Source organism: Pan troglodytes, chromosome 18, assembly GCF_028858775.2.
Source record: "Pan troglodytes isolate AG18354 chromosome 18, NHGRI_mPanTro3-v2.0_pri, whole genome shotgun sequence".
In the NCBI taxonomy this organism is placed as follows: Eukaryota; Metazoa; Chordata; class Mammalia; order Primates; family Hominidae; genus Pan; species Pan troglodytes.
Window position 1 is genome coordinate 56,459,237 of NC_072416.2, and position 16,545 is coordinate 56,475,781.

The 16,545-nt window shown below is 50.7% G+C and overlaps 1 protein-coding gene across 19 annotated transcripts in view; it reads left to right on the forward strand.

Annotated features, from left to right (window-relative positions):
• Positions 1-290: 290 nt before the first annotated feature.
• Positions 291-16,545, forward strand: part of NDRG4 (NDRG family member 4) — a 50,823-nt gene continuing 34,568 nt past the window's right edge. For 6 of the 19 annotated variants that reach the window (XM_024349860.3, XM_016929945.4, XM_016929948.4 and 3 more), the window contains exon 1: positions 291-1,369. In XM_024349860.3, the coding sequence (XP_024205628.1) occupies positions 1,333-1,369 (37 nt within the window). In that variant the 5' untranslated portion in view covers positions 291-1,332. Of the gene's footprint in view, positions 1,370-2,010; positions 2,137-12,515; positions 12,563-16,545 lie in introns of those variants that run through there. The other 13 variants (XM_054668435.2, XM_024349863.3, XM_016929952.4 and 10 more) reach the window with 9 other exon arrangements.

Below are 16,545 nucleotides of genomic sequence, written 5' to 3' on the forward strand. Positions count from 1 at the left end.
CACTCCTGCACAAGTTCCTCAAGGACACCCTCGGGCTCCGAAAACTGGGGGAGGGGGACGACGCCCCAATGGCCCCTGAGCCCCTGGTTCTTCCCGACCCTAAGGGCTTTTCTCCCTCGGTTCCCAGGCGGCGACGGCGGGTAGCGCGAAGCAGCAGGCGCAGGGGCGGTGGGATGGGGATGTCTCTGCAGGTCTAAGGTTCCCCCTGGGAGTCTAAACAAAGACTAGGGCAGCGCCGTCCCCTCCCCCGGGAACCCGACGCCGCGCGGCCACAGGGGGCCTGGAGGGGCGGGCAGGGCCTCGCAGCGCACCCAGCACAGTCCGCGCGGCGGAGCGGGTGAGAAGTGGGCGGGGGCGCGGATCGACCGGGGTGTCCCCCAGGCTCCGCGTCGCGGTCCCCGCTCGCCCTCCCGCCCGCCCACCGGGCACCCCAGCCGCGCAGGAGGCGGAAGCCACGCGCGAGGGACCGCGGTCCGTCCGGGACTAGCCCCAGGCCCGGCACCGCCCCGCGGGCCGAGCGCCCACACCCGCCAAACCCACGCGGGCACGCCCCCGCGGCGCACCGCCCCCAGTCCGGCCTCCGCCCCTGCAGCCGCGAGCACGCGGAGGGGCTCCCGGCTGCCCGCACCTGCACCCGCGCGTCGGCGGCGCCGAAGCCCCGCTCCCCGCCTGCGCGTCTCTCTCGTCCGCATCTCCGCGGTGAGTCGGCGGCGCCCTCGCCCCTGCGCCCAGGGCCAGCTTCTCTCGCCGCCGCGGCTGCTGCGCGCGTCCCCGCCCAACCCAGCCCAGCCCCGAGCACGACCCCAGCCCCACGCACGACCCTAGCCCCGCGAGTCCCGCACCGACTCGCTCCCGCCACATTTCGCCTCCGCGGGGGCGGCGCCCCCTCCTCCCCGCGGCTCCCGCTCTCCTTCCTCGCCTTCCCGGCCGCGCTGGGGAAACCCAGCCGCCGTCCGCGCCCCCCCACCGCGACGCCCGGAGGCGGCGGGGTCTCTTTGTTCGGGCGGCGGGCACGGGGGACCACCTCCCACGGTGTCACCGCACCCACCCCGCGCCCTTCCTCCGCCTCCTGGAGTTCACCCGGACCAGGTGGCGGCGGGTGCCTTTTTGGGGGTGCGCGGCCATGCAATTGGTGGATTTTTTTAAACCGTTTTGGAGGGGGGAGCGCGGCGTTGGGGGCGGGAGAGCGCTCCTAGCTGTGAGCTGCTCCTCCCGCTTCGCTCCGCGCTCTCCTGCCGCTGCGCTCCGGGTCTCCCGCGCTCCTCTCCCCGGCTCGGCCGAGCGCGCTGCCCCGACGCCGCCACCCAGAACCGGGCCGCGCCGGGCGCCGAGATGAAGGTGCTGGGACACCGGCTGGAGCTGCTCACAGGTACCGCCCGCCTGCCCCGCAGCCGGCCGCCACTTTCCGAGTTGGAGCGGACTCCGGGCGCGGCGGCCGGGGACTGGGGCGGCTTGGGTCTGAGCAGGAAGGGGTGCGGACCCCAACTAAGTCCTAGTTTTGTACTACCTGTTTGTGTGCGGAGCCCAGCCCCGGGAGAGGGCTTGAGGTTGTGGCGAGTCCCTGGCGCGGGCGTCCGGGCTGCGGGAGCACCGGTCAGGGGGCGGCCCCATGGGGTCTCTGACCAGCGGAGCTCGGATTAGGACCCTGAAAGCTAGCTCAGGGCTCCTGCCCTCCAATCAGTGTCGCTTGTCCCCTAAGAAAGGACCCGTGGGCTTCTGGCAGGACCCGCGCCATGGACCTCTTATTTCTGCCCCCTGCGACAATCTGAGCCGTCTTTCTCTGGGGGAGAAGTTTCTTGCTGGGAGTGGAGGCGAGGCCAAGTGGCCTGGGAAGTGGGAAGCCAGATTGGACCTTACTGACTGGGGACCCTCAGCCTTGGGGCTCCTCTGGAGAAGTGATCAGTTGCCCTGCTGGAAACTCACATCCAGGGGGCAGTGGCTGGAGAGCAAGAGCGAACGGCCAGGAAGAGGAAGTGGGAAAGGGAGCAGGGACGGGGGGAGGATTCGAGGAGTGACTTCTGTGTTCTCCCCGGTGTGGAGAGACCCAGACAGGAGGAAAGGAAAGCAACCCGGTTTCCTCCAGCTCTGGGACTTAAAGGTGCTCAATCCGTGTATGTCAGATGAGCACAGATTCCAGTAAGTGTCCTCTGACACCTGGGGGAGGGGGCTGATCACTGCCTTCGAGGACCTTAATGTCCGATGAGGGAGCAGAGCCCCGGAGCCCTGTTACAAGGCTGGAAGGGGCAGCCGTCTGTGGGTGTGCTCAGGAAACAGGGTGGAATCCGAGTCGGGGGCAGCTTTTGAAGACCTCGAAAAACAATTTCTGTTAATGAAGAAGGAGGTGGCATTATGGGTTCAGGATCAAGGGAATGGCCCATGCTCTGGGGTGTGAGAGAGGCTTGATCGGGGAGAGGTATGGAGGCTGAATGGCCTGGAATGTGCGTGTGTGTTGCGGGGGAGGGGGCTAGAAGGTGGGGGTGGGGTACGTTGGGTGAGGTTTTATTAAATCGGCAGTAGCAGGCCAGGCGCAGTGGCTCATGCCTGTAATCCCAGCACTTTGTGAGGCCAAGGCCAGAGGATCGCTTAAGGCCAGGAGTTCAAGACCAGCCTGGGTAACATAGCGAGACCCCATCTTTACAAAAAAATAAATAAATAAATCAGCAATAGCTCGTGACAGACTTGTAGAGAAGGAAAGGTGGAAGCTGTTCCTGGGACACTGGAAACTGGCTGGGTGCTCAGAAGTTCCAGCGCTGAGCCCAGTTAGCCACGGGGCTGGCACCCCCTCCAATCCCTTGCCAACTTTTTCTTTGTGGAGCTCACTTGAGGCAGGCCCAGCTCACCCAACTTGGAAGGGAACCGCGCAGGCCACTGAACTTGTTAACCCCCTGGAGGGAAGGCTTGCGGTTCCATGGGTGTTTTGTTTGTTTTGTTTTGAGATGGAGTCCCACTCTGTTGCCCAGGCTGGAGTGCAGTGGCACAGTCTCGGCTCCCTGCAGCCTCCGTCTCCCAGGATCAAGGGATTCTCGTGCCTCAGCTTCTCAAGTAGCTGGGATTACAGGCACGCGCCACCATGCATGCCTAATTTTTGTATTCTTAGTAGAGATGGGTTTCGCCATGTTGGTCAAGCTGGTCTCGAACTTCTGACCTCAAGTGATCCACCTGCCCCTGCCTCCTAAAGTGCTGGGATTACAGGTGTGAGCCACCGCACCCAGCCCCCACCATGGGTTTTTAGAGCTCTGCATGGTGAACAGATCTCCTGGTTCCTCTCTTCCCCCACTCTTCCTGCCCCCAAAGGGCCTGGATGAGAAATGCTCACAGGAGACATGTGTGGGGGGCTCAAGCAGGGGTCTAGGCTTTGGAGACCCCATGCACTGTTCTCTCATCTCCTGGATAGAGGAGTCAGGACCCCTCTTCCCCCACCAGATGGGTTCACCAGATTCTGGTGGACTTTCTAAGTCCCTGGCCAGGGTGGATGAGGCCCCTCTCAGTTACTGTCATCAGTCACAGGCTCCGCTCCCATTGTACCTGCAACCTGGCCTTGGGAGACAACCCATCCCCTCTGTTGCTATTTTGTGGTCTTCACAGCCTTCCCTCTCTGTCCTCTTCCTTTTCTCACAGATCAGGATTCTAACTCCAACCCCATCAGTAGCCAGCTGTGTGACTTCAGACAGGTTGCTTAACCTCTCAGACTTCAGCCCTCTCATCTTAAAGATGGAACTGTTGGCCCCTGTCTCTAAGAGATGGTTTAAGGCTTGCTGAGATAGTGTAGGCGACACACGTGGTTGGGACCTAGACCCTGGTGGGCACCTCTTGGGCCCCACCTGTCCTGGCTGGTTGGCACCTAGGGCATTTGGATCTGCCCCCACCCTCCTTTATCCCTGCTTTCCTGCGTCTGTGAGATTTGACCCATCTCCCCCACTGGATAACAAGCAGGTCACAGTCCGGGAGGTGGCCACTTTATTGTGGTGGCACACAGCAAATGCTCAAGGGTTGCTGACTGAGGCTAGGCTCACACAGCCCGCTCGGCATCTGTGTCTCTAGGATAATTCTGTAGAGGCCTCTAACTCCCTGCCCCAACATCAGCCTTAGGAAATTTTTACTGAATTTTAAAAACTCATATTGAAGGCTGGGCACAATGGCTCACACCTGTAATTCCAGCACTTTGGGAGGCCAAGGTGGGCAGATCACCGAGGTCAGGAGTTCAAGACCAGCCTGGCCAACATGGTGAAACCCCCATCTCTACTAAAAATACAAAATCAGTTGGGTGTGGTGGCGCACGCCTGTAGTCCCAGCTACTTGGGAGGCTGAGGCAGGAGAATCACTTGGACCTGGGAGAGGGAGGTTGCAGTGAGCCAAGATCGCACCACTGCAGTCCAGCCTACACAACAGAGCAAGACTCTGTCTCAAAAAAAAAAAAAAATTGATTTAGTTCTATATACTTTTCACATTCTCCTATTTTATTATCTTGCCTGTCTTGCCAGTGAAGTCAGTGACTTCCTCACGTTCCTATTTCTCAGAAGAGGCAGCACTGGATTCAGAACCCAGCCCTGAGCCGGGAGTTGTCCCATATGGCATTCTAACTGCCTGGCTTTGGGACAGTCTAATAGCCGTTCCACACTTCATTTTCCTCATCTGTAAAATGGGATCGTCGTGGTGCCTACCTGGCTGGGATCTTTGGAGATTAGGTGTGTGATAGTGTGCAAGACGTCGAGTGCAGCTTCTGGTGGGCGGACAGTAGATGACAGTCGTGGAGCTGGCGTCCTCAGGCCACCTCCCGAGTGCACTCCATCACTGTGCTGGGGGCTCCTTCTCCTCCCACTGTGCTCCAGTTTCCAGATTCCCTCCCCGCAGGGTGTTCCAGTTCCTTCGTTGGGTTCTCACAACAGTCCGGGCCTCTCTGAGCTGTGTCTCTGGAGGACCCTACTTAGGTCTCAGGTTCCTGTGAGTCAGGCATGGCCTCGGGGGTGGGGCCCTTCCAGCCAGACACCCACAGCTCTGACATCATGGGGAAGGCCAGGTGCCCCCTCACATATGAGACTAGAAGGAGACCCATGGGTTGTCATGCCCAGATCCAGCATGTCTTTTTGTTCTGGAGAGAAGAGGAGGCTGTTGGGGTCCTTCTGGAGGCTTTGTAAATCATGAATGCTTGTCCAGGCCATTTCCAGGCCCCTCAGCGGGGTCTTGCTGCAACAGGGACAAGGAAGGCAGGGGTTTTGGAATCAGAGGATGTGAATTTCGGGGTCTCCTCTGTGCTTCTCAGCTCCTGGGCAAATTGTTACCTTCTTTCGGCCTCAGTCTTATCAGTAAAATGGGAATAATAGCCCTCATTAACAGTGTTAGGCCAGAGCAGTTGTCTCACGCCTGTAATCCCAGTACTTTGGGAGGCCCAGATGGGTGGATCACCTGAGGTCAGGAGTTCTAGACCAGCCTGGTCAACATGGCGAAACCCCGTCTCTACCAAAAATACAAAAATGAACCAGGCTTGGTGGTGCGTGCCTGTAGTCCCAGCTACTGGGGAGGCTGAGGCAGGAGAATTGCTTGAACCTGAGATTAGGAGGTTGCAGTGAGCTGAGATTGCACCACTGCCCTCCAGCCTGGGCAACAGAGCGAGTCTCAAAAATATATATATTGTGGGGAGCCAAGATGATACTTGTGAGGGAGCCCAAGACACCGTCACACCTGCACACGAGCTCATTACAATTCTCAGAGGGCAGATTCCTGGTGCCTTCGGTAGCCGGATGATGTTTTTATTTTTTAGTGTGATATGTGAAAGTGGGACACTGGTCTTTTTGCAAGTAGGAAGGCAATTGTTTCTGCGCGTTGGCACTCGAGCAATATGTTCCAAAACGGTTCAGAGTCAGAGCTCTAAAATGGCAGATCTGGGCTCTGAAATGGTCCCTGGGGAGCCTCAGTAGTGGATCTTGGAAATTTTTAAAAATATACTTGATGTGTGATTAAGAAACAAAAGTTTTACCAGTTGTTTAGAATTTTGGTTTCATTTGAATACATGGAATATCTAGCCCCAGTCAATTTTATAGATGATTTTAGTGTTTGTTGGCAGATGTGTTGATCCACATTTTACATATGGAGGAAACTGAGGCATAGGTTTGCCCTAGGAGGCTGAAAGCAGGACCCTGAATCCTCATTTCCAGTTCATCTGCTTCTCCGCTTCACTGGGGTGCTGTGATGTTGATGTGGGGGCACATACATGGTTTAGTAAGGAAGCGTGGTCCCTTGGAGGAGAGGAGAGACATGAGGGTCATTGGGTGTGCTCAGGGAGGGTGGGTGTGGGGAGAGGGGCGTGCTGTTCCGCTGGGTAGAGAATTATAAAGGGCAAGTTGGCAATGATGTATCAATAGCTTAAAAATATGTGTGATCTCTGATTCAGCAGTTGAATTTTTAGGAACAAATAAAGATGTGTGCAAAGGTGTTTGTTCAAGTATAGTTATCCCTTCATTGTTTATAGAAGCAAAAAAGCAAAAAAAACCACAAAAAACTGGAAACAACCTAAATGCATAACAGTAGAGCAGCAGTGCATTCATACCAGAGAACCCCAGGTAGCTACGAATTATACTGCCAAAGGTTATTTATCCATCTGAACAGATATCCCCTTAAATAGTGTAATACTAATGGTGATGACAGCTCACACGTATATGGCATTTGCTGTGCGCCAGACACAGTCTTAACCACATGCTATATGTTAACTCATCATCATAACAGCCCTAGGAGGTATGTGCTATCATTTCTTCTTTTTTACAAATAGGTAAACTGAGGCACAGATAGGTTAAGTAACTTGCCAAAGAGCACACAGATGGTGAGTGGCTGGCTGGAATTTAAACCAGAATGTCTTGACTCCAGAGTCCAACAGATGTTTCAAAACATATTTTTTTGTTGGTTTGTGTTAGAAACATTCTCTTTCAGTGTCTAGATGAGCATTGGAAAATGAATAAAAGGGTATACACAACACATTAACAGTGGCTTCTTCTGTTAACAGGATTGCATGTGGTTTTTACTTTCTTCTTTTTGGTCTTCTGTTTTTCTCACTTTTCTCAGTGAATGTGTCTTATAAGAAATTCAAATTCTGTTTTTAAAAACAAAAAAAATTCTCCTCTGAAGGCTAATTTTTTAAAAAAACTAAAAATTAATGCAAAGCACTAGATGCTGACAAAAACCAATCCTGTGGGAATTCTGAAGATGAGCTGGAGTCCAGTGGACAGAGAGGAAAAGGCCAGGAGGAGGAGTGGTTCAAGGTGGATGTGAAGTTGGCTTTCCTTGAAGTCTAAGGAGGAGGAACCAGCAAAGTGAAAAATAGAGGCAAAGGTGGAGCCATGGGAACCTTGGAAGGAGGCTGTGTTGGGCTGAATAATAGCCCCCAAATATATCCTAATCACTAGAACCTGTAAATGTTACCTGATGTGGCAAAAGAGATTTTGTAGTCATGATTGAGGATCTTGAGTTGGAGCTGTTTTGCAGAATTATCCAGGTGGGCTATAAGTGCAACCACATGTGTTTTTATAAGAGGGAAGCAGGGCTGGGTGCGGTGGCTCACACCTGTAATCCCAGCACTTTGGGAGGCTGATGCAGGTGGATCACCTGAGGTCAGGAGTTCAAGACTGGCCTGGCCAACATGGCAAAACCCCATCTCTGCTAAAAATACAAAAATTAGCCAGGCATGTTGGTGCGTGCCTGTAATCCCAGCTATGAAGGGGGCTGAGGCAGGAGGATCGCTTGAACCTGGGAGGCAGAGGTTGCAGTGAGCTGAGATTGTGCCACTGCATTCTAGCCTGAGCAACAGAGCAAGACACCATCTCAAAAAAAAAAAAAAAAGAGGGAAGCAGGGGATATTCAAAGACAGAAGAACAGGCAATATGATTGCTTCAGCAAGAAGCTCTGTTGTTGGACTTGGAAGGTGGAGGAAGGGGCTACCAGCCAAGGAATGCAGCCCTGGAAGCTGGAAAAGGCAGGGGAACAGATTCTTCCCAGAACCCCCAGAGGGAGACAGCTTACCAACATGTTAATTTCAGCCCAGAGAAATTGATTTTGGACATCTGACCTCCAGAACTATAAGAGAATGAATGTGTGTTGCTGTTTTTTTTGTTTGTTTGTTTTGTTTTTTTTGGAGACAGGGTCGTACTCTGTTGTCCAGGCTGGAGGGCAATGTGGCATGACCTCGGCATGAATGTGTGCTGCTTTAAGCCACCAGTTTTGTGGTGATTTTTTATAGCAGCCACAGGAAACCAGCAGGGGTATGTGCAGATCACACTCAGGCCTCGGCCTGCACTGAGAACAGCACGGTGGGTTGGAGTCTGCCAGCCTCGTTCTGATCACTCTGGCTGTGTGACCTTGACCTGAGCCTGGCTTTGCCCCCAGGGTAGTCGCGGGATCAGCTGGGAGAGCACCATGACACTGTTATATAAACTGAAGAGCATCACACAAACCTAAGTGGGATGAGCACTTCCACCCAGCCTAGCATAAACCTGGTCTCCTCACAGAGCCAGGAAAGCTCTCATCATACACCACCCCCTCCCCGCCTCTTAATCCTCAGTGCTTTAGCTTCCAAACCACAGGTGGAATGTATCGCCAGCCAGAGTGATCAGGTGTCTTAAGCCCCATAACAAATATCCCTGGGGACCTAGATGCTGCTTCAGTTCACCTGTTGGCGGGGGTGGTCGGGCAGGTGCTGTGTGCCTGCTGATAGGTCCCACCCTAGGCAGTGAGCTGGGGAAGGTGGGACCCCAGCCTCTTTGGAGGGGACAGAGGGAATATTTCTGGGATGTCTTCTCCCCAGAGTGTGTGAGTGTGTGTGTGTGTGAGAGAGAGCAGGGAGTGGAAGAGTCCCATAACCAAGTCCAGGGTTTGCAGTCCCTAGGATCATACTCTGTGCACCCCAAATTGTTTCCTCACAGCTCTAGGGGTGCCAGAAATGGCTTTTAACAATATTGGCCACTTGGTGTTCTGGAGGATAAATGTGCTGTTGGGGCCTGGGCTCTGGGATAGGGAGAGGGAAGCCAGCGGGCTCCCCTTTAAGTTTTTGGAAGAGCTCTCGCACCAGCCTTTGCCTCATCCATAAAGGAAGTGCACTCAGCCTACTGCTCCCAAAGCCCTTACCAGCTGCAGAGTATTCACTCTGTGCTTGGCCTATGCGGACGGAGCAGAGGAGCAGTTGTCAGAGATGACGCAGAGGTCCCCTGCAACCCACAACCCAAGGTGAGCACCCAGGAGGATGACCAGGGTGGCCTGGGGGTGCTTTTCCCCATCACAGCTTAGGGTCCATCTCTGAAAGTGCCTGGGTTGGGAAAGGCCGAATTACCCTGGAGTGGAGCATGGTGTTGCCATTCGAGTGTGGTGGGAAAGGCCTGCTGTCAAGCACGTAGGGCCCTCTGACCCCGCACTGGGGCCCGGCTGCCTGTGTGTGATTGCCAAAGGGAGAGGCGGGATGCTGGCTTCACCCGACCCCCTGGGACCATGCAGAAGAGAATAACTTAGAAGTTACGTTAGGTCTCTTGGGTGCGAGTGACAGAAACCGAACTCAGACTGATACAAAGAGAGGAAGATGGGGTGTCCCCGGCCAGCAGAGTGGACACAGGGCCATCGGCCTCTGTCTCTCTCTCCCTCATTCCTACTAGTTTGGTTCTCTGGATTGGTTGAGCTCTAAGTCAGGCCCTTCCTTGCAAGGGCAGTGTGGTTGCTGGCTCACAGACCGTCCTCCTGAAAACCCCATTGCTGGGGAAGAGCTTCCCCTCTCCAAGGATTCCAGTAAAGGCCTTTGAGACCGGGTCCAGGGCTCGGTCCACTTGGTTTCCAGGCCACCCAACCCCTCTGTCTCCTGCCTCAGTGGCTTCTCATTGGCTTTGCTGCTTTATCCTCATTGTCTTCTGGGGCTCAGTGCTGGGACATCTTCTTCCCTGTCCTCATTCACTCCCTAGATGACCTCATCTAGTCTCTCTATGATGATATCTTTGAAGTGACTCCTCCCAAGGTTCTGAAGTACAAATTGTTTTCTAAAAACTGTATTACGTATTATCCGTCCCTCCCTCCCCTCCGTTCCTTCTCCTCCTTCCTCCCTTTCTCTTCCCTTCATTTCTTTCTTTAGAAAGACAGGGTCTTACTTTGTTGCCCAGGCTGGAGTACAGTTGCCTGATCACAGCTCACTGCAGCCTCGACCTCCTGGGCTCAAGCGATCCTCACGCCTCAGCCCCCGCCCCTAAGTTGCTGAGAACACAGGCATACATCACCACACCCAGCTGACTTTTAAATTTTTGTGGAGACGGGGTCTCACTATGTTGCCCAGGCTGGTCTTAAACTCCTGGGCTCAAGTAATCCTTCCACCTTGGCCTCCCAAAGTGCCGGGATTACAGGCCTGAGCCACCGTGCCAACCTGAAGCACAAACTCTTACATCCACCTGCCCATGGGGAGCTCCACCTGGCTCAGGTCTAAAACCACACCCCTCATCTTTCCCCCAAACCTTTTCTTCTCAAGGTCTTCCCTAAATCATAAATGATAGCCCTATCCTTCCATAGCTCCACCAAGTCACCCTAACTTCTCTCTTCCTCTCCTGCCCATGTCTGATGGATCCGTGAGTCCCCCTAGCTTTACCTTCAGAACATACCCAGAAGCTGAGGACTTCAGCCACCTCCTGCACTCCCGCTGTGTGGCAAGCCAGCAGCACCTCAATAACTGGTCTCCCCATTTCCACCCTAACCCCCAGCTCTGTTCTGCACATTGCAGAAGGAGGGATCCTTCATGATGAAAACTGTATCACATCAGCCCCCTGCTCAAAACCCTCCAGTGCATGTTTATACTCAGAGTAAAAGCCAGTTTCCCTGACAACCTTCAGGGCTGAACGGGACCAGCACTCCAACGCTTACCACCCCTGTCCTCATCTCCTCCCCTCCTGGCTCACTCTGCTCCAGCCACCCTGGCTTTTTCACTTTTCTTTTCTTTCCCTTTTTTTTTTTGAGAGAGAATCTCTCTCTGTTACCCAGGCTGGAGTCCAGTGGCGTAATCTCAGCTCACTGCAACCTCTGCCTCCCAGGTTCAAGTGATTCTCCTGCCTCAGCCTCCCAAGTAGCTGGGATTACAGGTGTGCACCACACACCACACACCCAGCTAACTTTTGTATTTTTAGTAGAGACGGGGTTTCACCATGTTGGCCAGGCTGGTCTCGAACTCCTGGCCTCAAGCCGTGTGCCTGCCTTAGCCTCCCAAAGTGCTGGGATTACAGGCGTGAGCTGGCTTCCTTTCATTTGCTTGCCTGACCGGCTTCCTTTCATTTGCTCAAACATGCAGGCGCCTGCCTCCTGGCCTTTGCGCTTGCTGTTCCCCCTGCCCTGAGTGCCCTTCCCGGACATCCCAAGGCTCGCTCCTGGATCTCCTTCAAGTCTTGCTCGCATCCCCTTCTCAGCAGGTGGCTTCTCACTCTTACCACCCTGTTTCACATCCCTCTCTCTCCCCTCCTGTGAAGCTGCTTCCTGCATTGCTTAGGTCATCTGACACTCTGTGAATTTACTTAGGTTTGTTGATTTTTTGCCTCCCCCCCAGCACCCAGAAAGCTCCCGAAGGTAGATATGTTTGTCTGTAATGGTCAGTATTTTATCTCCAGTCCTAGAACACAGTAGGTGCCAAATCAGTATCTGGTGAATGAATAAATGACTTAGGCCTGGGCCACTCCTGGGGTATGGACATTTGGGCCTAAACCACATGTACTGAGAATGGGGAAGGGAGGTTTCCCAAAAGGAAACCCAGTGCTGTTAGGAGAAAGGACCTTGGTGTCAGGTGGGGACCAATGCAGGTAGCCCCTTCTGCAGACATTGCATTTGAGGCGGGAAAGCTCTGGGAGTTGCTTGGAACAGAGTCCCTCTCTGCCAGATGAATGTCATTCCTCAAATGCTAATAAATTAGGCATTTCAGAGAAGTAAGGGGCTTTCCGTGACAAAAATGCCCAGTAAGAAAGATGCCCCTCGGGCTCTCTCTTTACTGGAGACTGTATTGCAGACTCCTGTGCCAGAGAAGTTTCATTGACTCAGTTTACCTGTTTGAATCTGGCACAAAGATCCAGGATATGTGTATCTGGGAAATTTGCCAGCTTGGGCAAAGATACACAGCTGAATTGAGTGAGGCACCCGTGTAAAAGAAATGCGAGAATTCGTGACAGAAAGTGCCAGTTGCTTTTAACCTTTTAATGTAGGTCATGGTTACCCATGTCAGTACAATTATTGTGAGCTTGTGAGGTGTCGGTTAGGAGGGGCTGGCTCACTGGTTTAAACTGCCAGAAGAGAATGGCATCATGGATTATGCTGCCTGCTGGAGAGAGGAAGTTGCAGGTTTGCTCTAGCATTTCCCTGTTTTTCTCTGGGAAAGCCCCACCCTTTCCTTTTTCCTTGATTTCCTTTAGCACGATAGGGTGGGTCTCCAAGAAAAATATCCCAAGTTTAGATTAGCTTCAGCTGTGTGTAACAGAAAACCCATGGTAATAATAAGCAAGATAAAAGTGTTTTTTTCTCTCTCATAACCAGGATCTCAAAATAGAGGATTCCCAAATCATGGCTTCATGATTCTCAGGTACCTTGACTCTTTATTTCTATATCACTACTATGCCACCTTTAGAATCCTGCCTTTGAGCCTAAAATGGCTGTTCAAGCTCCTGCCATCACATCTGTATTCCAGCCAGGAGGCAGGAGGAAGAGTCAAAGAATGGCATGTCTCCCCCTTTTTTTTTTTCAGACAGAGTCTCACTCTGTTCCCCAGGCTGGAGTGCAGTGGCACAATCTTGGCACACTGCAACTTCTGCCTCCCAGGTTCAAGTGATTCTCCCGCCTCAGCCTCCCAAATAGCTGGGGTTACAGGTGCTGGCCACCATGCCTGGGTAATTTTTGTATTTTTAACAGAGATGTTGCCATGTTGGCCAGGCTGGTCTTGAACTCCTGACCTCAAGTGATCCACCTGCCTCGGCCTCCCTAAGTACTGGGATTACAGGCATGAGCCACTGCGCCCAGCCATGTCTCCCCTTTTAAGAACACTGCCTGAAAGTTACATGCTTCCATTTACCTCTCACTGGCAGAACATCACGTCATCATAAACAAACTTTATTCCCATCATCCACCTACTCATCTAAAATATGGGGATTATTATTAAGGAAGAAGGGGAGAACAGATATGGGGGGATAATTAGCAGTCTCTGCTGCAGTAGGACTCTTTCACTGGTTCCTTATAGAAGCTGCCTAAATGGAATGTGTTATTGGAATTCTAGTTCCATCTGGCCTTGCCCTTGGTCTTAGAATTAGAGGCCTGTTGTGTCTATTGTAATGTCTGTGCTTAACACCTGGAGCCATGTTGTGTAGAGAAGCAGAGTTTACACGTTGGTGCTGTACATCACCTTCTTACTTTATGAAAGCGCTGTGTTATGTCCTTTCTAAGATGCACCTTTTTTTTTCGTACTTTAACATCTCTAAGATTGGGATGCATCATACAGTCTCTGTTGGCAAGGGGGGCCTCATGCTGTTACTGCCATCACATGAACATCAGAATTTGCGAGTGGATGTCAGCAGCTCAGAAGGAAATCCCAGAGATAGTAGTAGAGCATCCTTGATGCTGGAGAAGCCCAGGCTGTGTGGAATAGCACAGCATCAAAAACTCCATGATAGTGAGATTAAGAGACATTGGACTCGAAATGTGAAAAGGAATACCTTAAACAATTTATTTCAATTATATTTTCCTTTTTAAAAATTTACAAAAGTGATAGATGCTTTTTTAAAATCTGGATCTAATATATTCTAAAGGAGTTCTTTCAGTAAGTACAAAAAAACCCTGAATGACAGGAACTCATCATAGGGGTAGCAGTTCTGACACTACTTTGTATGTATCCCAGGAATGAACAAATAAGCAAAAATATTATGGATGAGAGCCAGGTTTCTCACCACTGGAGAAAAACAATTGCAATCAAACGGGGGAAGCTAGAATGCACTCTGTGGTGTTGAATTAGAGTTAAAGGGATCAGTATAAATTCCAGATTCCATATATATGATATATATGTGATATATATATGTGATATATATATATGTATGTATGTATGTGTTAGTATCTTGCATACATTTCATAGCTCTGCCTGCTAAGAGGGCCTACACCAATGACACCCCAGTAGCAATGAGCACACCTGGTGTCCAGATCTTGATTTCTAAACATCATTCTCCAATAAAGGGAACTAGGGCTCCTTGGAGAAATGGTTGATTTCATGGTTGAGGCAGAGAAAGTACAAGATGAGTTTAGAACATGTAATGAGGCTAGAATATTTGAAACTCAAAAAATAATGGGTACATGTTGAAAGCACAAAAGAGCCACCTTAAGGGAACTCCCAATGGCCAAGCCTGGCCCAGTTTGAACAATGAAACAAATAATGATAGCAATGGCTTTTAACCCACAGGGTAAAATAAATATCCATGAGTCCATATTGATATAAATAAGTAATTGAATAAAGGAGGAGAAAGGACAACTCTTTCTTACAGGATAATTCCAATAAGTGTAGAAGAGATTATGGAAATAGAAAATTATCTTCTTTTCCTCAGCAGGAAAAAAAAAGAAAATTATCATTAGGCAACCACCAAAGTATTAATTGCTCTAGGCAAGAATCAATAGTTGTTAAAATTAGCAAGTGTAAGGGGGGTGGAGGGGGTGGGGAAGTATGATGAGACATAGGATGTTTACATAGTGTCAAAGTATCTTCCCACACTGCTTACAAAGGGAAAAATAGTAACATTTCAGTGGAGAAACCTGGCAGAGAGCTCCTTATCAAGGGATCAAGGTTAACGTCCTCTGTAATAAGACAGATTGACATCATGTGCCTGCTGATACAAACTGAGAAGGGCACCTCCTTCTGTCGTATTCTTGCCAAAAATGTATAACCTCAGTCTAATCATGAGAAAACAACAGACAAACCCAAAGCGAGGACATTCTACTGACTAACTGGCCAGTACTCTTCAAAAGTGTCAAGGTTGGCCGGGTGCGGTGGCTCACGCCTGTAATCCCAGCACTTTGAGAGGCCAAGGTGGATGGATCACGAGGTCAGGGGTTTGAGACCAGCCTGGCCAACACGGTGAAACCCTGTTTCTACTAAAAATTCAAAACTTAGCCAGGCGTGGTGGTGGGCACCTGTAATCCCAGCTACTTGGGAGGCTGAGGCAGGAGAATCACTTGAATGTGGGAGGCAGAGGTTGCAATGAGCCGAGATCCCGCCATTGCACTCCAGCCTGGGCGACAATACAAGACTCCATCTAACAACAACAAAAAAAAGTGTCAAGGTTATAAAAGATGGGCTGATAAACTGTCCCATTTGGAGGAGGCCAAGGAGGACATACCAATTAAATACGATGTGGCATCCTGGGTTGGGTCCTAGACCCAAAAAAGGCATTATTGGGAAAGCTGGTAAAATATATGTACATTCTGTATATTACTTAACAGTGTGTATCAGTGCTTAATTTCCTGGTTTCTCTAATTGTATTATGGTTCTGTAGCATGATAACATTGGGGGAAGCTGAGTGAAGGGTATGTGGGAAATGTCTGTGTTTCTGTGCTTTTTTTGTTTTGTTTTTTTGTAATTTTTTTGTAAGCCTAAATATTTTTCAAAATAAGTTAAAAGGGGGGAAAGTATTATGTCTTAATTTAACTGGCAGTGGTTTTTTTTTTCTTATTGATACATAAAAATTAGTGTCACTTGTAATCAGTGGTATCTTAGATTTGATAAAATCTGGTGTATAGGATTAAAAAAATAATCTCCCTTTTATACCCTTCTAAACCCATATCCTTCCTCAGAGAGAAGCATTGTTACAGTTTACCCTGAATCATTTGAGGATTTTTTTTGGAAGTTGCCAATATATGTACCTGTTCAATGCATATAATTTTTACATAAATGAGATTATTATTATTATTTTGAGACAGAATCTCACTGTGTTGCCCAGGCTGGAGTGCAATGGCGCGATCTCGGCTCACTGCAATCTTCGCCTCCCAAGTTCAAGCAACTCTCCTGCCTCGGCCTCCCAAAGTGCTGGGATTACAGGTGTAAGCCACTGTGCCCGGCCATAAATGGAATTATTTTTACACATTATTTGGTGACATGCCTTTTTTTCTTAATTGCATATTTTAGAATGCTTTCCCACTCTGTTTGAGTGGAGCTGCCTTGTTTATTTAATGGCTGCATGGTACTCCAGGGTGCAGATGCTCCATAATTTATTTCACCATCCTCCTGGTGCTCACTGAGGTGGTTTCCAGATTGTACTCCTCCACTCGGCTGTGCAGTGAGCACCCTTGTGTACTGCCTCTTAGTGCACACGTGGGTGTTTTTCTTTAGGATAAATACCTAGACACAGAATTGCAGAACTGACAGATATTTGCATTTAACAGACTACCAAGTTGATCTCCAAATAAAGTTGAACCCACTGCCATCCAGCCAGCAGCATGAGTGTGTGTCCACTTGCCCAGAACCTCACCAACCTTGCACATTATCAATCTTTTAGTAAGTTGTGGTCTGTGTGAAGAATGATTCATTCGTTCATT